General features: G+C 41.1%; 2 protein-coding genes across 7 annotated transcripts in view; both read right to left on the bottom strand.

Moving 5' to 3' along the window:
* Positions 1 to 2,281, bottom strand: part of ANO7 (anoctamin 7) — a 53,054-nt gene extending 50,773 nt beyond the window's left edge. The window contains exon 1 of one of the 3 annotated variants that reach the window (XM_078873214.1): positions 1,991 to 2,281. The gene's annotated coding sequence lies outside the window, so the exon portion shown is untranslated. The remainder of the gene's footprint in view (positions 1 to 1,990) is intronic. The other 2 variants (XM_078873213.1, XM_078873216.1) reach the window with 2 other exon arrangements.
* A 5,514-nt stretch (positions 2,282 to 7,795) lies between these two features.
* The window catches only part of IFT140 (intraflagellar transport 140), a 50,444-nt gene continuing 34,866 nt past the window's right edge, over positions 7,796 to 23,373 (bottom strand). For all 4 annotated transcript variants that reach the window (XM_078873208.1, XM_078873211.1, XM_078873209.1 and 1 more), the window contains 10 exons: positions 23,195 to 23,290; positions 20,652 to 20,784; positions 19,879 to 20,022; positions 19,591 to 19,719; positions 17,047 to 17,229; positions 14,005 to 14,211; positions 13,091 to 13,303; positions 12,190 to 12,356; positions 9,657 to 9,798; positions 7,796 to 8,860 (listed from right to left, as the gene is read on the bottom strand). In XM_078873208.1, coding sequence (XP_078729334.1) covers positions 8,672 to 8,860; positions 9,657 to 9,798; positions 12,190 to 12,356; positions 13,091 to 13,303; positions 14,005 to 14,211; positions 17,047 to 17,229; positions 19,591 to 19,719; positions 19,879 to 20,022; positions 20,652 to 20,784; positions 23,195 to 23,290 — 1,603 coding nt within the window. In that variant the 3' untranslated portion in view covers positions 7,796 to 8,671. The remainder of the gene's footprint in view (positions 8,861 to 9,656; positions 9,799 to 12,189; positions 12,357 to 13,090; positions 13,304 to 14,004; positions 14,212 to 17,046; positions 17,230 to 19,590; positions 19,720 to 19,878; positions 20,023 to 20,651; positions 20,785 to 23,194; positions 23,291 to 23,373) is intronic.

Raw genomic sequence — 23,373 nt, 5'->3', positions numbered from 1 at the left:
GTATGTTTGACCATACTTCACCAAGTTGGTCAGTGCGGTTTTGTGGAGGGGGCAAGGTGGCATAGAGGGGGGGGGGGGATATTGTTGCATTGCCATCTACTGCTCACGAATGTATACTACACCTCTGCCAATAACGCATGGTTGTTACCCCAGCAAGCTCTATCCAGCAGGCTTAAAAAAATCCCTGCTTAGCCGCCGATGTTAAATGGGATCGAGCGAACACCCGCGGTTTGGTCACCGGCTGTAAACAACATCGCGCTTATTCTTAGGTTCTTTCGGTAGAGTCACGTAGGTAATTTTTTTTTTAAATTAATAAAAGTAAAATAAAATAAAAATCACGACGTTTCGGAGGCAACACAAGCTTCCGTCTTCAGGTGGAACCGTCACAGCCCGACAGCTGTATCGTTTCGTCGTTCTGTGGAATTTACCGAGATGTGCTGAGAAGACTCGAGAGAACGAGAGACACAAATACACATGTCCACGCATTCTGTTTATATGTTGAACTTCTTTCGCGCCGTACGTAGATAACCGTGCTTCGTCAGCACACGCGTCCACACATTCTGACACATACACACAAAGTAACGTCCACACAATCTCACACACAACCACGCACACATTCTCGAACGTATACACACATACACACACATGTCCACACAATCTCACACACTTCCACGCACACATATCCTCAAACGTATCCACACATACACACGCCCACACAATCTCACACACATCCACACAAATATTCGCGTATACACACACACACGTCCACACAATCTCACACACATCCACACGCATATCCTCAAACGTATCCACACACACACACGTCCACATTAACAAACACATAGACATTTACATCCTCAAATATATCCACACACACATTCTTACACGAATCCAAAACAAATCCAAACATATTCACTTTCTCACGTATCCACACATTATCACACATATCCACACACACACATTATTAAACACATCCAAACATACCCACACATATCCAGACACACACACAGAGCCGTACATTTTCACACAAACATCTGCACACACTTCCTCTAACATATCCACGCAAAGACAAATCATATACACACACACAGCCTCAAACAAAGACAAAGACCAGACACACACATCCACAAAGCTACCCCCGCATAATCCTGCTATGAACAGCACTTGCCCCAACAGTCTATGCAGGCTATCACAGTATCACGCATCCACAAAGGCAAAGATTCTCCCGTATAGCCTTGACAGACTGCAGGGGCAAGTGCTGTTAGCGAGTAGCGTCTATGAAGGTCGGCACGGCAAACGAGGCGGTGGGTGGCCAGCACCACGCCCGGCCGCCTTTGTCTCCCGAGTAGAGACGTCTACACGCCATGCACCAGGTACCCAATTGAGGCCGAGTCGACCTAGGGGAGGCCAGGGACCGGTTCAGATAATCGTAACCCGGTGGTGGTGGCCGTGAGCGGCAATCGACCGGGTTCGCAGCGCAGCGCTCAACCACGCTACGCTAACCGCTGTCCCACCGCTCGCAATTAAAAGCCCGGCAGCGGTAAGCAGCAAGCATCGGGCTAGAACTCGAGCCCTCCGCTAACGTTACAGCGAAATTAAACAGAGGACGCACTTACTTTTCGGCAGGCATTCGCCGCCCGGTAGCGCATATTTGCGTGTTGTATCTCTCTCTCCCTGTGTGTGTGTGTCTCCGTGTCTGCCCAGCTAGTTAGCTAGCCGGGCGTTCAGACTGTCGGCCAAAAGCGAACCAAAACGGCGCTCGCGGGATGAATGGACGGAGGAGGGAGGCTGCCTTCTCCGATCAGCAGTTAACGAGCGCGGCTCTGCGCAAAAAAAAAAACACTCGAAGCATCATCGCGGAGAGGAGAGAGAGAGGGAGCGGGCTAAGAATCTGCCAGTCTCGATTTCGTGTAAACGCTCCCTTAGTTGAAACCCCCCCCTCCCAACACACACATAACACAATCGCAAGCCCTCCACCGTCCCGGCTTACCGACTACAGAGCGCAGGGTGGCCTTAATAGCAGCGGAGGAATGTTGTAGCAGCGCTGAGGCATCTCGGCCGCCGCCGTTACCGCCGTCGGTGATGCATATTCATTCAGACGCGCATGCACAACCCCCAACGCGCACGCACGCTCTCACACACACGCACGCACGCTCACACACACACGCACGCACGCTCACACACGCGCGCACATCGTTGCATGTGCGCGCGTGCGCGTGTCGCTGCTGCTGCTGCTCGCTGCTCGCTTGCGTAACTACGGCCGGAATCTCCAAGTGAGCCCACCTACTCGCACACACATAACCCACCCCAATCCCCATCTCTCTCCTCCTCCTGCACCCGATCAACCCCCATCCCTTTAACCAACCCACCCACCCACTCCATCCACCCCGATGCGCAAAAAGCCCACCGAGAGCGTGCGTTACTCACGGCTGCTTACTGCTGCTGCTGCAGGTTATCATCTGGCAGGACGCACTGCGGAACGCAGGCAAGCTGTCTTACTAGGCTGGGAGAAACGAGCAGCTCGTGTCCCGGCACATACGTGGGCGATTGTGGAATTCACGGGTTACTTCTGGCAATGGCAATGCGGGATTCATTTCAGCCGGAAGCAGTCTGGAACGCTCTCGCGTGGGAATTATGTTGGCTTGTTTTGTATTTTTTGTGTTCTTTTTTGTACATTATATTCGGTTAACATGCTCATAGGATCACAGGAATATATGATACAGTAATATAGGATTATTATGAATAGGCGTAATGCATGCATACTGGTACTCTCGTGCTCGTGCCTTAAGCCAATAATCAATACTCCAAGCAAGCCTCTCAGTGTCGGAAAATATCGTGAGACATTAATCTTTAATAATAATTAATGATACGTAGTATATGCATACAGCCGTGTGTCAGTAGACTACTGGATGGTCTCTTCACGTCGTGTTGGTCATTGGGGTTGTTAGACCATACTTCACCACGCTGGTCCCAGGACAAGTTCGAGGTTTCGGATATCACTCGCCACTGATGTTATCCGTGTCCAGTAATTGAAGCCGGGTTCTTAGCGCGGTGTGCTAACCACTACACGGACCATTACAGTATGATACATAATTTTAATGATGACTAATAACGGCATAGATTTACCCAGGAAAGCCTCAACGACTCCCAAGTCATTTTCAGGAGGACCCCGCTATATATACACACACACATATACTGGAATGTTTGCTCAATTTCATTTCATGGGTGTTTGGCTTCATGTGGGGAAAAAAACCCAGAGCGACAGGAGAGCAAATGATCTCTCACACAATCAAGCTGGCACTATCCGTCCTAATTACAACCCTGATGACAATTTGTTAATATGTTTTCGATTGTTGCCTTTGTGTGCGTGTTACCGACTTGTATTATACACCTAATTGACAGTTACACAACGCCCACTTGGTAAAATGATCGCTTTGCAGGCCGTCGCAATGCACTGACGGAGATGTTTTACAACATCTTTGGGAGGTGGTGGCGGCGTGGTTGTTAGAGCCATCGCATTACATCCCCCGTCTACCTTAGCTCGATGCCGGGCCTTGGCTACCATCAGTGGCGAGTGATATATGGAGTGTTCAAACCCGCACTTCGCCAGCGTGGTGAAGTATGTTCAAACAAATCCCATGACACCCGTGACCAACACGGCCATGAACTCGTGGTGAATTTACAGAGGGCTGGTTTTATAGAAATATATTTTAAATGTCAGTAATATACGACCGCCTCTCCTCCCTTCACCAACCCTCACAAAGCGAACCCCATGACCGACAATGACGTGGGGAGGCCCATTCTCCAGGGGTGGATTGATACGAGGGCCCCTGAAATATGGTCAAGTATCATACGGAGGTATGGGCTTCCACGAAGTTGTTTCTCGTTGCAAATGCGTGCGGGCGGCACGTTCGAGTTTGGAGGCGAGCAGACTTGCTATGAAAGAAGTTAATAGCTCAGTGGTCTTCACCTGGTTGAATAAAAACAGTTTAGTTTTGTTAGATTTTTTGTGTGATTTTCTTACTTTTCTTATGGTTTGCACTCCTACATATGTACAGTATGTATGTTGAACTTCTTTCGCAACGTACGTAGCCAACCGTGCTGTTTTTGTATTGTAACGTTCTGATCCGCCCCTACTGGACGCATGTGGAAACGAGCTTTGTAGTTCATCGGATTCCTCCAGTATAAATAAATATTCTGATTCTGCTGTTAATGGAGCAGTGAGATAGCTTGCAGGAGACGGGATCATTGACCCAATCTGAGGATCTTTCTTGATTTGAAGCTTTCGTGACTGCAGGAATCTATACTCTTTGGCTCTTTCGGTAAAGTCACGTAGTTAGAAAAAAAATAAAAAAAATCACGACGTTTCGATTGCAACACAAGCAACCTTCATCAGGTGTGACAACCACAGCGAGAAAAAAATTGCTGGTGGAGTTTCTGCGGGTAAGTACCCTGGTTTCGGCTCACACACCAAACACGGATTAAATAATGGGATTGGTCACGCATCACAATGCAAAAACCTCATGAAGAGAGGCTTAAGAGTCGGTGAGGATTTCCTGAATTAAGGTTCATTATTTTTTGTTCATGTTAATCGCCACATATTCAATTGCCTCGTGATACTGGAACAAGATATTGATCAATTGTACTGCAGGATGACGATTGTCCTCTAGGATGTCATCAATATTCTCTCCGGATTATTCCCAGATTTCAAACAATCAAATGGAATTGGCTAATCATCCCAATAAATGGGGATGCTTATTAGGTGTTATTATTACTATTATTGAAAAACATTGCAAAATACTCCGTAATGGAACTGGCTAAACATATCAATACAGCACCATCCTGGAAACGTCGTACGCCTCACTGAATGCATTCCTAGGAATTAATTTTTAAACACAAATCTTACTTGGGTATGCATAGATATTTGGCATGTCAATGCGCCATGCCTGCATTGTTTTCATTACACAACACTTCACAGATCAATGTTATTACAGCTGTGATGTACGTGGATCATACATAATTAAAAGCATTACCGTACAGTAACACGAAACATTGCATACAGATTAAGCCAATATTGTAGAATACCATCTAAACCATCACGATCACTTAAACACAAGTCGGCGAAATATTGCCTAAATATAGAATAATGCCACGTAACGTGTAGATGCCAGATACGTATATCTGTGTAGGAACGTCAGTGAAACAAATGAAAGGTAATGCAAATTTTTTTTATTCTATACATATATGTAAAAAAAACAACACATCAGCAGATTGCGTTTTTGTTTTTTCTCTTGGTGCCGCTATTTTATTCGCTGAAGCAGCAGTTGTGAGCTTAAAGAAAGGCCCACGGTTTCAAAGGTGGGTGGGATCTTGCGTCTGCCGTCCAGAAATAGTCTGCGGTAACTCTGACAAACTGTCACTGGCTGGCTTCAAGACTGCTGAGAGGACGCAATTGTTTCAACGTCTGAGATTAAAACACATGGCACGAGTGGTCATGTTCCCCGTGATTAAACATCTCATTACAGCCCCTTTACGGTGCTAGATTTTACATCGACGCAGCTGTCATACACTCTTGAATATTGTTTTACTGATTCATATGGCTCCAACGTAGCTCTTAGCCATATGACAACACGAGGCTGTCCAGTGATCATGTTTTGCCCAAGAGACTCAACTTGAAACAGTTTTTTCTGACGTTGAATAAATTGCTAGTGGGAAAGAGTGATCTCAAAGGCCCAAAAGTCGAGAGATCCAAACATACTATTTGGGGAAACAAAAACATACTTTGAAGTTGATGGTGTATACGTATAAAATATTTGCAATTGCAGAAATGTACAAAAACATGTAAACCATTGTACTCTATTAGCACTCGTAACTAATCATCACACATGTGGGTTGTGCGTTCTATCGCACGATTTAAAGAAAAAAATTTAAACGTGTAATCTCGGTTTTCTTATGACATTTCTTGAATAATTTTGCACATTTAGATATTTCTTAAGATCTCCCTTCAATGTGATACATTTGGTATTGATAGGTTCTGACCTGATCATAACTGTTATCATATCAGTATTTTCTATTTTTAATTCGCATTTCACATTTAATTGTGACGTACATTTCCTAATGTTAAATGAGCCATTTTGGCATTTTACTTTTCAATATTAAACACTCCATAGATTCCCTGGCTCGTGGACATTTTGCCATGTTACTTTTTACACGTGATTTTGTTTTGTATTATTACCTGCATTCATGCAAAGGATACTGTCCTAATACGCTCTCACATATTAAAGGTACACATTCATTCAAATGAAATAATATTCTACCTGAAAATTATTTTCTATACGCAGCCAACTCAGATTCTACGTCAATTATGCGTAATTGTTCACAAGTCGGTATATAACACTGCCAATTCCCACTTTGATATGGTAAAATACAACATTCTATCAAACACAATGTAGATTTGTTGAAATGGTAGTGCCTGAAATTACGTATGTTCGTTCAGCTGTTGCTCTCCACACGGTAGCAGGGCCACTTACTTTCCTCGACTGTTTTACCACTATCCATGCAAGATGCCAAACCACTCTACTGTTATTCACCGTGGTTACATCAGTCCTAGCTTGTAAATGTGTTACAAAGTGTCAATTCTAATCAAATTTAAAACGAATACAACTAATTTAATTACAGATATGTAACTGCCAGAAATACACGCGAGTGATGTTATGGATTTATGAAGTTATATTATTTTCAACCATTAAGTTATATCTATTCTTTGACGGTTCCTAAAAATCCGAATCTCTGAGCTGCATCCCCTGAAGCCCCCCCCTAGTTAACTTGGCTTTGCATAACACTTAAGTGAATTCTATGCAGAATGAGATAACGTGCAAACTGTACAGACTCACGTATCGGTGGCGTAATGCAGCCCCGTACGATTCGCCGGAGCAAGGAGACCGCGCACTGCCACCAAATGGGATGAGCAATTGCGTGTCAATGAAATCCACATCGCCGGTGTCTTCATGTCGCATATCCCTCACTCGATTCAAGAACCACACAGAGACCTCTGAGAGTGCAATTGGAAATAAAATGTGAACCCAAGGAGACTCGGATGTACCCACGCCGATTTAGAAGATTCCATGCAGCTGAATGAATATACTAGTACGGGGACATCCGGACTGTCAACAGAATAGCGGCCAGTCCAGAGTGCATCAGAGAAATGCGTTTACGGGGAAATACATATTAGCGATTGCTGTTGTGGTCAATGTGCACTAAACAAGGCGAGCTTGTGAATAATAGAAGAGGGTGAGCACTCAGCCTTTCTGGGCAGCGGCTGATGATGCCTCTACAAAAAGGAGCCACGAACTCAGAACGTGCGTCATTGCACAAGTTCTGTGATCCAGATGTGTTTTGTTCGATGACAGGACGGTGAGAACGACTACAGCCTTGCCACACCGAAGTGGGACTTTTAATGCCGAGTCATGTAGAGCATTTTAGGACTACACAAACCTCCAAACCAACCTCAAACCTTAGCTTGTACTGCCCATTCTCCTGAACACCTTGTAAAAAGTATGCTTTATATTGGGTCAGTAAAAAATGTTCAATCAAAGGATGGTCAGAACAGCTGTGGTTGCAGCCTTGCAGTCTGTAATGGGATTTAAAACTACAAGTGTGCAAACATGCACAGTATAGCATTGTATACATATACATACCTCCCACCCAACTACCCATACCTTGAACTTCACCATTTTCCTTACCATCTTGGGTGAATACATGACTTACGGACATAGACCAGTATAAAATACATTGACATATTTATTTTAACTTTTAATATACAGAAATGCCAATCAATAACATCAGTTTACATCCATTCCAGAGAAACATAATTTCTGCATTTAATGGCACATCTTGTGCTGTGTTTAGTCAATCATTAAACACAAATAATAAATAGCGAATGTTTGCAATGAGACAGATGTCTACATGTCAATGTGTTAACAGCAACATAGCGAAGGATAAACAAAAATCATTTATGGGAGTTGTTATAAGACAACACAAGGGTTCTGTTACCCATGTTGTCCTGTTATGCATGCACAATTTATGTTATTCAATTGCGATTGTTTTAAGTTTGTATTGAAAAACGCAACAGAAAATTGTAGAGGCTTTTTTATTTACATTTCAGCAACTACAAATGAAGATTTATATTTTTTATTTGCACAGTAGTAGGTGGATGATTGATTGAATTGTGTGTCAGGTCCAAGATTACCTGTTACAGGATTGTCAATACATTGCATTTCAGAGTACAATACCTTCCAACTAATGTTTAAACATACACATGTACAGTATCTAAGTTTGTACACGTGAATTTTTAAACATTATGTAATTTCGTTCTGTATATCCATTGTACAAATCATACAAAAATAATTTTAAAATTACACATTTTCTTACGTAAGATAATTTCACAAAAACAAAGAGGCTGCAACTTTGAATAATACGTTTATGCTGTAAATAATTAAAATGACGTAGATAGTAATTTATTCACTGATTAGTTTTCATACACACAACCCCATATTTTGCTGACAATACTGTACTATCGTACACATGTTTCTGGGGGAGCAAAGGGAAGTCTATCTACATACATAAGTGTAATAATAGAAATGTGGTAGCCAGCCATTAAACTTTACCGCGTTCAACTTTCATCTTCCACATCCTCGTCCACGGCATCTGCCTCGCCCTCGTCGGGCTTTGGAGCGTCGGCCAAGCGTCTGATGGGACGGCCGAGGGCACGGTGTACTCGTTCGATCGTCTGCGCATTCACAAAGTACTGCAGGCTCACGCCCGTGCATTTCTTCGACAGCGCTTCCATCAGACGGTACGCCTGCGTTGTTAACAAGAAAACACACACACAAGATTACATACGGGCACATCGAGGTCGAAAAAAATGGTTGAGGCAAGGCTTTTTGATTTTGTTAGTCCGTTACGTGTACGTAAATGCGTTTCATAATCGTAGGCGATGATAGGTATGCTTAATGCACGAATTGAACAACTGTAAAATGCGTGACATTTTTATGAAGCTAAGCGATCGTTGTACGTTCACTGCACATTAAGTAAATTTCGTGACGCAATTAATTAGTTTCATATTCATGATATATGAACGTGGACACAAGGCAAAGCGATTTGGTTGTCGTACCGTTTATTTAACCCGGAGATGATATAAACCCATTGTTATGCATTAAATAGTATTGCCTCTTTTTGCATAGCAATGCATCTGTTATATACTTAATGATTTTTGTAACTCCAATACAACATTAAAATGAGCACAAAACGAATCCTAACTATCTAATAATTTAGGCAGTAGAAAAAAATCTAATTGCACCAGACAGGATGAAATAGGCAATCTAATGACAAAATTTACATACGTGCCTACAATAGCTTCAACATAGAATGACTCAGAGGTGAATGCTCTTATATATATAAAAATCGCATTATTCACTTCCCATTGTGAAGCAGCATACAATAATCCAAGGATAACATTTGCACAATTTTAATGAGAACGTCCTGAACTTCTATCTAGCTTTTTTCCTTTTTTTTTTACTATGAAAGACTGACATGTCCCATTGTCATCTCAATATCACACGCTCTGTAACTGTGCGCGTGCGAGGCGTTCCGTTTACCGTTTGGTAATTCTCTTGGCGTGCGTAGTGCTCTATCATCATGCCGTACACATCACCCAAGCGCACGGCCTGATCCAAGTCGGGCTCCTCAACCAGCACCTCGCACAATTTCATGGCTTCCAGTGCGTCTTCCTGATACACACTGCAAAAAAGTAACACATTCACTTAAGCATACGGCCACGACGCCTCCACGTGAACTCAACACAATGTGGTGCAATACTACACTTAAAATGTATACGTGCAACGACGCATCTCGAATTGGAGGTTACGATGGTTTGTAAAAATGGAAGTGGAGGTATTTGGGGCAGTAGGTTGGAACATTGGTAACACTTGTGCCTCACAGCGATAAGGGCCTGCGATCTATTGCTGACTCAGGTGCCTTTCAGCGTGGAGTTTGCATGTTCTCTTCTGCATGGATTTCCTCACAATGTAACTGGTGTTGAAGCATCCCAAAGCTGAAATATTACCTACACAATTACTCAACTGGTATTACACAAAGCAGCGAAAACTTGGCAGGATCCTGCTGAAAAAGAGTCATCAGACTCAATGAGGCTTTCAGGATAAAGAAGTCAAAGTAATAATTTTAAACCCTTGCTTAAATTAATAACTATTGACTTGCTTTCCTTAGTAATTGATGACACACATTTTGTCAATATTCTGAAAAAAATACACTTTTAATATATTATAGTCTCAACACTTAGTCCATCCACTGGAATTATTGGGGGAGTACATTTAAGAAAAAAAAAATCATTTTGATCCCTACATATCCCACTTAAACCTCTTGCCTCAAATGCTCTCCAGATCATCCTTCATTGTATCTTCCCTTTAAAGTTACTCATCAAAAAAGCTCCTTTAAAAGAAATTGTTTATACTCTTTGGTTCTTTCGGTAAAGTCACGTAGGTAGAAAAAATAATCGATCACGACGTTTCGATCGCAACAACAAGCGACCGTCTTCAGGTGAGAGAATCAGACTGGGGAGGGAGGGGGGGGTTGCCGCATGGGACAAGAGGGTGGGGCCAGCGATTGTGAGAGATGGCATGTAGGGCATGTGAGCATGAGAGTGCAATCTAAAGGATATGTGAGCATGAGAGTGCAATCCAAAGGATATGGGAGCATGAGAAGGGCAATCTCAAGGACATGTGAGCAGTAAGAGATGGACTGTAGGGACATTTGAGCATAAGAGTGCAATCCAAAGGATATGTGAGCACTGCTCACATGCCGTTTGGATTGCAAATTAATCTCTGATGAATCTCTGGAACATAAATTGATAAACTGAAGTGTGACATAGTGTGACATTCTGTCGAACATCGAGTGTGCCATACCAGAAAGTATGGGTCTCCCCACAATCTGATACCACATATCAAAAAGGAGATATTCAGGCTCATTTCAATTCTCTCACACAGTCAGACACACACACGGGAAATTCTGTGAGACAGCCTCCCGTGCCCCGGCGACATCAGTTGCAGATAAATGGGGTGCCTTAAATCATGAACGTCTTTTTTTTAGCAGGAATCACTGCGATAAAGATGCGATGTCCATATTGTGTCACGTCTCACGTATGATGTGTTACACGACAGGAACAGTACCACCGGAAGCACCCAGGATTCATCGTGTATCTTTACAAAGATATAAGAGATTAGGCGAGTGGGTCCATGTGCCGGGGTTATGTTGGTAAGGAAATTAGTCTGTCCTTTTTTTAATGATAAATTATACGTATTGAAGGGACCTTTGATTATTTTCAACATGTTTGCGTATACATTTGTTGTCAAAGGAAAACTGGAAAGGCAATGCTTTACTCGACGTGAATAATTTTTTCAGACTTTTAGAAACGGTTTAAATTAGTTTTTTTTTTACTGCAGAATGTCACCAACGCACATTCTGTACTCCCACTTCATTTCATCATCTTCACATTCGTACGATGGCAAAAAGCAGCTGTGCACAGCATGCCTGGTGCATGATGATCAGACCTTTCAAGATACATGCTTATTTATGCACAAGTATAGATACCATTCAGAGGATTTAATGCCTGGAGGACCCAAGTAGCTTGATAAGTACATTTTTGTAAGCATACACATTCATTGCCCTTGGTAATGTTCCAAAAAGCCATCGGCAACTTATTTGTTAAAATAGCAAACTGTAGGGCACACAAATCTATTCACTCTGATTCATCCCTCTCACTCTCGCTCATCTCATTCACTCTGGTTCATCCCTTTCACTCTGGTTCCACCTACTCCCACTTTCCTTACTCTCCCCGCTCTTTTGTGCTCTTCCACAAGCTCTCCCTCCTCCTCCACCCCATTCCACTTATCTATAACGGTTTTAAATCCAGTAACCTTGAGTAACTACCAAAGTGCTGATATGGTTATCTTAAACTCTTTCTATATACTCTTTGGCTCTTCGGGTAAAGTCACGTAGGTGAAAATAAAAAATAACTAAAATAAATCGTGACGTTTCGGGCGCAACACAAGCGTCCGTCATCAGGTGGGGACATTTTTGAAAAAGCGGTGTCAGAGCAAGCAGAATTGTACATACCGTCGAACGTGAACAAACTTTTTCACGAAGTTAATTTTGTTCTGAATGAGGGACAGCTTCTCTTGTTGCTCTTCACTGCTGCGTACCTTGGCTTTACTCATGCACTTGTATCCTTCAGTCAGAGCTCCTAGGGCCTTTTCATAATTCTGATACTCATCAATTTCCACCTGTACATACACAGATGTATAAACAAAAAGGGTTTGTTCGTGCCCAGTAAAGGATATTTTATGCATGCTGAAATACATTATGACCAAGTCATCTGGAATGCACCCAACCTTGTCAGACCTTTGAAGCTAACGATGGTTGAGGATAGTGTCTGGATGCGTGATCACCACGTACAACAGGGGCTATGTGGTGGGCAGCAATGGGTGGCGAGGCAACATATATTGTTATACTGTGCTCTTATGTTCCCACGTCTCATGATTTACACCTCCATTGGCCCGCAATGACCGGTGTGAAAAAGCACGGTCAAATAAACCCCACGACCCACACAGCATGGGGAGGCGTTCATCCAGCTGTTGATTGAAAAAGGGCTGTAATTGCGACACGCATACGAAATACATTTTAATAAGGGCTCGCTAAATATGAATTTAAATAAATAAGGGGTAATATCAAACCAAATGCCCATCGCATGCATTGGGCTTAACATGGATGAGCACTGACACAAAGGTAATTTAAAACCAATTTGACAACAGACGTATAATTTCCACGCGGCTAAACCCCAAAAGCATTCTCTTCATGTCGTCAAGAAAATTCAATAACACCGGATTTGTTCCCAGTGAGTCAGATGTTCTAAACTTCAACTTTTTAATGTGCATATGTGGGTGTGCATACATAAGTGTACGAGTGCATGTCTACCCCTTGTCATGGTATAAATATAAAAAAAAAAAACACATTGTACCTGTGCACAAGCATCATAAAATCCAGCCAGTAGGTCCAAGGCTCTTCCTTTTGTGTAAAAACTGATAATATTTTTCATAATCTCAGGATCCTTCTGCCAGTCTAGGGACTGTAAGTAGTTTGCTGCCATTATGTATATTTCCTTCTGCTTAGAAACACCGGCGAAGAAGATGATTTTTTCCGTGTCCCCAGATTTCAGCAAGGCCCTCATCGCCTGCAGAAACAGCAGAATGTAAAACAAATTTACACAACATCCCTACTAGACACAATACTAGTATAAACATTCCATTATAGTCAGAGGTAAACGGTTAACACAACTGGACTTGCAATCCAGAGATTGCCAGTTCAATCGGCTCTTTCTATACAGTGTTTGAAACAATGGACACGTTTTTTACAAATTTTATTCCATCATCGATGTCCACCCAGCAGTATAAGTGGGCACACCAGTCGATCGGTATGTTGTGTATGGTGGGGTAAAGTGCGTGGTGGGGTAAAGTGCGCTGTACACCCATCTCTAACAAGAGATCTGACCAGCGTGAGAAGAGTAGGCCAATAACCCTCTCAGAGGGAATCTCTAGAACTCCATCGAGTGCAAGTACTTCTGCCAGTGTTGGCATGAGAATGAAATTGCAGAGTTGAACTTTCACCTCTTATATCTATATACTTTTAATAAGGTCACAATGCACTTGCAACGTAGACATGGTCAAACAAAGTAGTTTGATATGAGCAAGGGATTTCTGTGATGACTACCGTTTCTTGACAGTGAAATTGGTAAACATTTGGTAATATTTGAAGCTTGCTCTGAAAGCTTTTCAGTCAATAAAAATAAGTAAATTGCTTAATAGTGTGGAGAGCTCAGCACAACCACAATGTAAGCACTCTGTCTATCGTCGAGTAGTTCGTAGTCGGACTTGCCTTGATCTTGTTTCCGGCTTGTGTGTATTTCTTAGTTGCCAGATGGTAATTGCCCTGCCGCATGCAGCAGTCAGCAATGCTTTCCAGAATTTCACGCCGGAAATCATCCTGGTATTGTTTGGAGTCTTTGGGAAGAGTCATCTTCTCTGCAAGTTCCTCAGTAATCATCAAGTCGTGTTGTAGACACAACTTCAGTGCCTCGTGGAACTGAGAATAAAAGACACCCTCAATATGAGGCTAATATTTAATAACTCACAGCTTAGAAATAAGGTCACATTTTTTTCAATATAACTAGCACTTCCTGTCCATTAATGCGGGGTACATGGCTGGGTTGGAGAGGTGGGTGGAGGGGGAGGTGTGATGTTAGCGCAACGGACGAACACGGCTCAACGCTGCGGGATGTGGGAAATTTCATCACACGGATGTGTGTGATGCCGTTACCACCATGCGCACTTGCCCGCCCGCCCGCCCACGTGCCAGCCAACCAGCCAGCAAAACTTTTTTTAGAAATGTATATAATATAGTGTGATTATGCTTGCAGATGACCAGCCTATTTGTTAATCCACTTCCATTCACTGCAGGTCAAAGGTGAGGGCAGTACTGAACAAATACATATTTTGCTGCACTGCCCTCTACTGCTTACAACACCCGTTTAAATTAATGTCGTCACCTATCAAAGTGCTATCGAGGCTTAATCCTGCGAATCTTCTGATGTCTGACAGGATCGGGGGCATATTTTGAGACAAACCTTCATATCGCTGCCTACATTTATAGTATTTGGCAAAAATGACAAAGTACTGTATGCCTTATCGAAGCCTAAAATGTAAGGTGACAACAAAAGAATCCTACTTTAAAAATTGTAGTTAAAACATTTTCCAAAGCTTTTAAATAATTCCGATGAATGTCGTCAAATGGCAAGTTTTACAGTAAATCAACATACATCACAATACAGGGTGTTTCAAAAGATGGACCCGATTTGAAATCGCTTTATCTCTGCAACCACGAACCGCCCATGAATGAAACTCTTACCACTTGAAAGGGCGGGGTATAGAGTTGCAAATCATTACCGCTAGATGCCTCTCCCAGCACACAAACAGCCCCTAGCCTCAGTCATTCGTAAGACACACTACCTCAACGTTGGATAGGTCGCATGGGACCCCAAGACTTGGCGCTACAATCTTGGCCCCAAAGATTCCCAGACATCACACCCTGCGACTTTTTATTGTGGGGATACGTCAAAGACCGTGTTTTTGTGCCACCATTAGCGACTAATCTGGATGACCTCAACAAAAGAATCACAGCAGCGGTGACTTCAGTGGAAGAAGACACTTTTGAGAGGCGTTTGGGACGAATTCAACTATCGTCTCGATGTTGTCCGTACAGCAGGTGGAGGGCACTTAGAGCATTTATAAAATGGTTAGTAAAACTTGATAACTCATTAAAACGTTTGTAACTTTTTGTGTAATTGTAACATGTTGCCATTGTGAAATATACTGCTTTGAAATTGTGTCCATCTTTTTGAAACACCCTGTACTATGGGATTTTCTATACCTATTGGGGTTAAAATGGTAGAAATGGACAGCTAAAGAAGGGGAATTTGTATACTGGCAGAGAATGTGGTGTGACGGTGGTGTTTAAAAGATCGGTACACATCTAATTAGATGTCATGCTTCGTGCGGTAAATATTTCACTGGGTAATCCATGATACCACCCTCTTCTTCCCCCATGTCCATATGAAGGGCACCCAAGGAATTGGTGGAGGTGAAGATAAAAAAAATCTCAATTTGTTCTCCATTTTTTTAAAATTCTAAAACAAAGTCAATAACATTTGTTTGGCTCAGACAGCCACAGTTACTAAAATTATTATCTACAGTAAAACATTATGAAACATATGTAATAGCACACAGCATCAACAAACACATTGAAACATATGGAAAAATTCATACATTTTCCAATAAAATCGCTCCAATCCTTTCACAACAAACATTTTAAATACATTGTTTAATTACACACATTTATTCTGTACCCCAGCACATACGCACACACACAAGCAGCGGGTGTCACACACAGATGTCACTCACAGCAGGTATCAAAACCCACAGTAATCGTTCAACTTCCTGTGTGTGTGTGTGTGCAGAGTTGACAGTGATCCTGGTGGCTGTTCTGGAGGCGCAGCCGAGTTCAGTAATTGATCAGCACAGACACGTCCACCGACACACGCCGGTGGTGGACATTGTGAGATGTTCGGCCGTTGCCGCTTTTGCGGGGGGAATGTCTGGGTGGTGTACTCAATCACCCTCAAGTGTGCACACATTTGAATAAGTTCAGAATAACGATTCTGATTTGTAAATGCGGAGTGCACCACCGTGGGATGTAATCCGGTTGGGCTTTATCGCCATCACCTCGCTGGGATATGGGGTAATAATCCAAAGCAACCTCCACTCTTCATCATAACAAGACTGTTTTCCAATACCTGCAAAGCTGATGTTTTTTTTAAAAAAATCTAGTCAGGTTGTTAAATATCTGGACAGGGACACATTTTCACCACTAGACAGTACCCTACCTTTCCAGATAATTAAAGAGTGTGTTTTTAACTTGCCTTTATAATACAATTGCTAATTATAACCGATTATGTAAGTTGTGTCAATTACATAATCGTTATTATTTTTATAAAGATACAGAAACAAGGAGGTTTACAATAAGGGGAAAGGAGAATGATCTTTTGTTCACATTTGAACAAAAATCCATAAAAAACCCATAAATCATCTATAAAACTCATATTGCCCAAATGACATTGAAGCCACTGTAACCCAATAATGAAAATTGCGAATGTAAAGGTATGAAATATATAATGTACAAATGATGAAACCTACATGCAGGCTTTTGCCTTGTGGCTCATAGTTTTAATAACCCTGGATTATTAATTATCTGCTCCATGGTCATGCTGAGGATAGCAGAATTAAAACAGCAAAGCAGCAAAATTCATAAACACTACGTTAAGAACACATCTCAGGTGGCATGTATTAAAAGAAAATGCAGTACCTTCTTGGCTGCCACTAAAAGTTCAACAGCCTTGCTGTAATGCTGGTGTTGGATAAAGAAGTCGGAGCATCGGGCCAGCAGAGCTGGATCAGACTTTTCATCCAACTCCTCTGCAATCAGCTGCAAAGCACCAAACTGTTGCGTGGCAAATGCCAGCTCCAGTGCCTTTGAGAAGTGACCAGCCTGCATAAAAGTGGGATTTACTTTCACCATTCCATAAAATAAACACAACATATAGCTTTGTCCCAGTCACTGGGGTAATAATTTTAACTTACTATCTTAAAAATTGCTTCAGTGAAGTTCATAAACATTCAACAAAAAATTATAGGTTTGAAAATTAAAATTTACAGCCATTTGTCAATCAACTTCTGGATGAAGGCCTCCCCACACTGTGTTCATCATGGGAAGTTGGTTTGACCATACTTCACCACTCTGGTCAGTAGGGGTTGGTGTAAGGGGAGGGGAGGCCCAAGACCAGATCAGATATTGCTTGCCACTGTTGTTAGCCATGGCCAGAATTTTGGCCAGGTAACCAGGATCATAACACTGCTGCACCACTCCCTTAAAGGTTTTCATTGAATCTTCTAAATGATTTAGCATGACAGGCTTAAAACAAAGGTATAATGGGCAAAATGCAGGCTGGGAGACGCAGCATGGAATAATATCCATTTCCCATGACAATGACTCCCTTCATGTTGGCCAAAAAATATGGCAGTATTTTTCTATCATATCTTCCATTATAAAATAAAATTTTATGGTACATTTTCATGTTTTGTGAACAAAATTTAAGCAGCCAATTTGTTATACAACTAATGACTACAGATGATCAGTTATGGTAAGAATGTTAAGATACAGAATTATAACTCAGTTTAATTTAAAAGGTTATTAATCTGCTAGGGTGTTAAGTTATGTTCATACATTCTTAGCTTGCTGACATCACCACCTATGTTTCTGAGCATCAGCAATACCATGGGCTTTATAGGAACTTTAATGTCACCTTCAGGGTTTAACGTTTACGAGCCGCGCTCGGCATTGGGTCTGTTTGTTATTGCTCAATATACAGTACAGCCGACTCTCATATCACCCGCATCTGTCTAGAAAAAATCATTGCAAGGATAACACATTTTGCAGACACAAAAAAATAATAATCAGGACCAATATTAGAAAATAATGGCAAATGCATGATGGATGAAAGCGATGCAAACAAAAGTTAATGTTACATGACACACAAAACAACAAGCCTAGCGGGGATCAAGGGATTTAAAAGCCATTTGTGCACAGTTGTAATAAAACAGAATTAAAGGCCAAATACCATTTACAGCCAGAATCATGGCTATATGTATTTGTATGGTGGCGAGGTGATGCTCATAGTTGTGTAGCAGTTTAACCCTTGTTTGTGTTCATCTGCCCAGTAAAGTGTGCATAGTGAGTTTACCTTGATGCCACAATGTGAACATGCACGAAGCATCCGAAGAATCCCCCACCCCAGAAATGTAACCGTCAGTAATTCGATTAATTAGCCTAACAGTCACATTATTTGAATAAACAATAAACAACAGATTCTCATGCACATGATTTGACGCACACATCATGAGCATAAGAATCAATTTTAATTACAACTTCATTACATGCCTGACATGCATGGCTTCTCTAAGCCAGCCCAAATACATCTAAACTCAACAGTTAAAATTGACATTAATTAACCAGGAGAGGCTAGGGGAGGGGTGCCGAAAGGAATTGTTGTGGTGCAGGCAAAGGAGATTATGCGAGTATTAGAGACTTTGGTAGGATTCTGTACACTTATGAACAATCACATAAGCATGAATAGAAACTGCATTAAAAGTGTTAAGTCTGATCAGAGCCAATGCAGAAAACATGAAATGATGGCCATGGCAGAGATGGAGCAATTATATCAACTCATGTGCAGTAGCAAGATGGTGTGTGGCATCCAGCACAGGATAGTGTGGGACGATGACTCATTGAGAAGGCCTTGATCTAGCAGTGGATGATCTTGGTTGATTAAGATGATCACATGTACGAATGACTAAACATGGTTGATAGTCTCCGAGTATGGCTTCGTACATGTGACTTTTTAATTGTTTCATAGAAAGCTAAAGCTTTATTCGGCATATTTGCCATTAAGTCTGGGTGCAAGGATTGGATTATTGAATTTCCACAGCCTCCTGGTAACTTTAGAAGCACATGGCCAAAATATCATTCATTTTAAATTAGGTTTTGGGTTGTGAGTGTAACACACAATGGCATATGCTTGAGAATGCTGTCACAGCAGAATGAATGTTCAGCCTGCAACATATATGGGGGAAACATAGCAAGAATAAAACTGTCAAAGATGTGCAAAAATAGTGTTACATTATTGTCAAACATTGTAAAGGTATGATACAGATATGTCTCAGGTCGCATCTGTATAATGGCAGCTACATGTGAAAGCATAAAACTGATTTTTATATTGCTGAAACAACAAAGATATAGCATGTTTGTTTTATAAATGAGCACATGTAAAGGTGAGTCGATTTTAATGACCACCTTATGGTAAAGCATCACAGCACGGTCCATTTGATTGCCATTTTCCTCGTAATACTGTGCAGTATCCATCATGTCCTCAGGAGTGCTGAGCAATGCCAGATTCATCAACTGGTCATCCAGTTTGTGTTCCTGCAAAGACAAATAATGAAAATGGTCCTTGTTTTAACGAAATCTGCATAACACATCACGCAATTATCAGCCTTACCATATCTGTATTTCTTCATAGAGGGTTTTGCATTGGAAAGGTACGATAGTGTAAATCTCTTACGTCAATGACACATATAGTACCTTACAAAGACGAATTGCGTTGTTGAAAGCTTGGGCTCTTGTATAAAAATTAATGGCTTGTTTAAAGTCATCCTGCGCCTCGTACTGGCGCGCCAAATGGTAAGACGCAGCTTTGTTTCCGGTCTCACTTGCAATTTCGCTTGCCTGAAAATACACACAATAGTTGCACTTTACATCAACACTTCACATTTAGAAATTGCCGAATAGGACAATTACAATCGTAAGGATAATTAAAAATTATTCATTTTATGTAATGTCATTGATGCAAACTGCATCCCAAAACGCCGAACATCACAGACCACCAACCATCAAAAACTGCTGGGAGAACACCGCACAGAAACAAAACGAACGCAATCAAAGGTACGGAGGTAAGCACGTTGACCAGGTGTAGTGACAGTAAACACTTCAGCTCCTTACATCAGCGAAAGTCCACAGAATAATACACAGTCACTTGACCTGCCGATCAAGTGACTGTGGTGAACCCATTTATACTGCTGGGTGGACAGATGTGGGGGGGGATTTACGAAACTTGTCCCCATTGTTTCAACTGCTATGCCAGGAGATCGAACCAGTAACCTCTGCATTATAATTCAAGTGAACTAACCCCATTACAACATGGACATTATATCCATTGTAATGGATATCATGGGAACAAAAATGTAAATAAAATTTTTATTTTAGTGTCAATATTCACATCAACATTAGGTAGTCAAAACATACCATGCAATTGAAATGTCAAAACGGGTAAATGTAACTTATTGTTTGCTTCATACCTTCTGAGTGTTTCCTAGGAAGCAGTAGACCCGGACTAAAGACAGATAGTCATGGGCAGACTCGTAAGCCTTAAGCGCTGCGTCCATTGCTCCAGTACTTTCCAGATATTGAGCCCACCATTTCAGTAGGCTCCTGCACAGCACAATGAACCAGATTAAGCCATGATTTTTCACAAATTAAAATAACAAATCAATTGGCAATAAGTCAACCATAAATTGCTTTTAGTAATTCAGCTAAACTGAACTTATTTCATGGATTGATAACATTCATAAACCTAACAGGCCTTTTTTGACAAGGACAAGAATTGAAAACTTTGAAAAGCCAAACAAACTACCAATGTTTTGATTTAAAGCTTTCGTGACTGCAGGGATTCATATTCTTGGTTCTTTGGGTAAAGTCACGTAGAAGGGAAACAATAAAATAATAACAATTAAATTCTCACGACGTTTTGACTGCAACACAAGCAATAATCATCAGGTGTGAAAACCACAGCAAGAAAATTTGAAAGAACCAAGAATATAAACTACCAATGTTAAATTTTTGTCAAAAAAACATGGTGTTTTTGGAATAACAGTTATTTTTCTAAATGGCATCTGATTATCAGTACAAACAAGGAACTGTGTTCATGACAGACACAAAATAACGGTAGTATAGTAACTAATACTAAATCCTCAAAATACTTTGGTACCTTCGTCTAGGTCTAAAAGAAACTCAAGAATAAATCCAGAACAAAAAACCATGCAAGTGCATTTGTTTCTGAGCTCAAGTGATGAATCAAACATTGTTACACATGGTGATCCCATTATAAATACGCCACTCAAATAAAAGGGAGACATTAATATTTAATATGAAAGCTGCTACATGTCACCCATCAATCTCAATACCCTTATGACATCCTTCAACAATCTCCCCTGTATGACATATATTGCAATTTTCGCAACATTCAATCACCTGTAATATAAAAAAAATCAGTGCAGTATCTACAAAAACGGATCACCATTAATTATTATCATGATGGCTGTTTACTCATGAAACCATCATCGAGTCCCATGACTTTATCAGGAGGGTACTGCCCAAGTCTTTCTGCACTAGGTCGCTACGTATACTTCTATTCGAGCAATGTGCCTCTTATCCAGTGATGGAAATGTTCATGCTTTCCAGCATAGCACATGCATTTTCTTGTTGTTCACATCGCCTACACAAATGTGAACGTGGGGAGGGGAGGAGATGCCTCATTGCTCTTGTTGGTGGGATAATTTAATGCGGTGCGTTGTGAGGGAGGGGGATTTTAGAACACATCGTGCCTCAGTAGACTCACCCGACAGCACACACTGTCTTGTCTCCGTAAATCAAATTCTAGTTACCTGGATTCATAGCCACATATGCCTTGGCTTAATAATGCCATGCAGGGCATGGTTTAAAAATTGGGATGCAGGACCATTCACCCAAACAATTGGGAATGCACCATCAATTTAGAGCAGTTGGCAGCAATAACAAGTATCATTTGTATTATTGTCATTGCTTCTTTGTACAATAATCTAAAAGCAGCATATGTTTGTATATTGGAAATGAGGTTTCCCTTACACAAGGTCAATTGCATATCACTAACTAATTATAGGATACGAAACCCCAAAAATAATTGGTGTCATCAAGATGTTTGATGTGACCTCCAAGCCTTTGTCCATAAGAAAACATATACTCTTTGGTTCTTTCGGTAAAGTCACATAGGTGTAAAGTAAATTAAATTCTCACGTTTCGATTGCAACACAAGCAATCACCATCAGGTGGGAAAACCACAGCAATAATTATATTTTTTGCTTAAGTGGGAGAGAATTTTTTTTCTTGCTGTGGTTTTCCCACCTGATGATGATTGCTTGTGTTGCAATCGAAACGTCGTGATTTAATTTATTTTATACTTACGTGACTTTAGTGAAAGAACCAAAGAGTATGAATCCCTGCAGTCCGAAAACTTCAAATCTCGATTGAAGAAAACATATCTTAAAGTGCCTTAAGGGAGCACACCAATGATGTCACTAGATCGTGGTTAAGTGAGGGAATCCAGTTTCAGATAAGAAATGTATTAATTCTGTTATCCGTGGGGAAAACCCTCTGCTTATCCATCCTCTATTATAATCTGATAATCACGTATAAAATAATGAAAATACCATGTGACTCCTCTAGACAAATTGCCTTATCCACACATGCCAAAAATATAACTAAAGTTTCTGTTTCTACCAGTGGCTTCTTTGCAGATAATGGCAATAATCACAAACTGTACTGACCTAATAAAAAAATGTGTTATGGATGGCCACAGTTAAGAGGAGTCTCATTATAAAATAACTAAAATGTGATGCAGGGAAAAACATCCTACTTTGATATGGTTGTTGGCTATATGTGAGACTGAAAAATGGAAAAGAATAGAGAGCCGAAGGATTAAACACTTTTACAAACAGCCCAATATTTGATTTCTGATGATATATTGGTCCCTCCTCATTTAATGTAGTGAGTACTGCTTGATAAAGGTTGACATGAAGCAACTTACGCATCTTTATTTTTATTGATATAGTTTTCCAAGGCATGTTGATCTTCAAATAACATCCTGGGAACTTCAAACTTATGTGTTTCAGACTTCTCATAGCTGAAGAATAAACATTAAAATAATTGAAAATATAGCATATAGAGCAACACATCACGTCATCTTTAAAAAAGACTTTGTATATG

The sequence above is a fragment of the Lampetra fluviatilis genome, chromosome 36 (assembly GCF_964198595.1).
Source record: "Lampetra fluviatilis chromosome 36, kcLamFluv1.1, whole genome shotgun sequence".
NCBI classification, from domain to species: Eukaryota; Metazoa; Chordata; class Hyperoartia; order Petromyzontiformes; family Petromyzontidae; genus Lampetra; species Lampetra fluviatilis.
The sequence above is the reverse complement of the archived record's forward strand: the minus strand, read 5'-3'. Positions and strand labels throughout refer to the sequence as shown.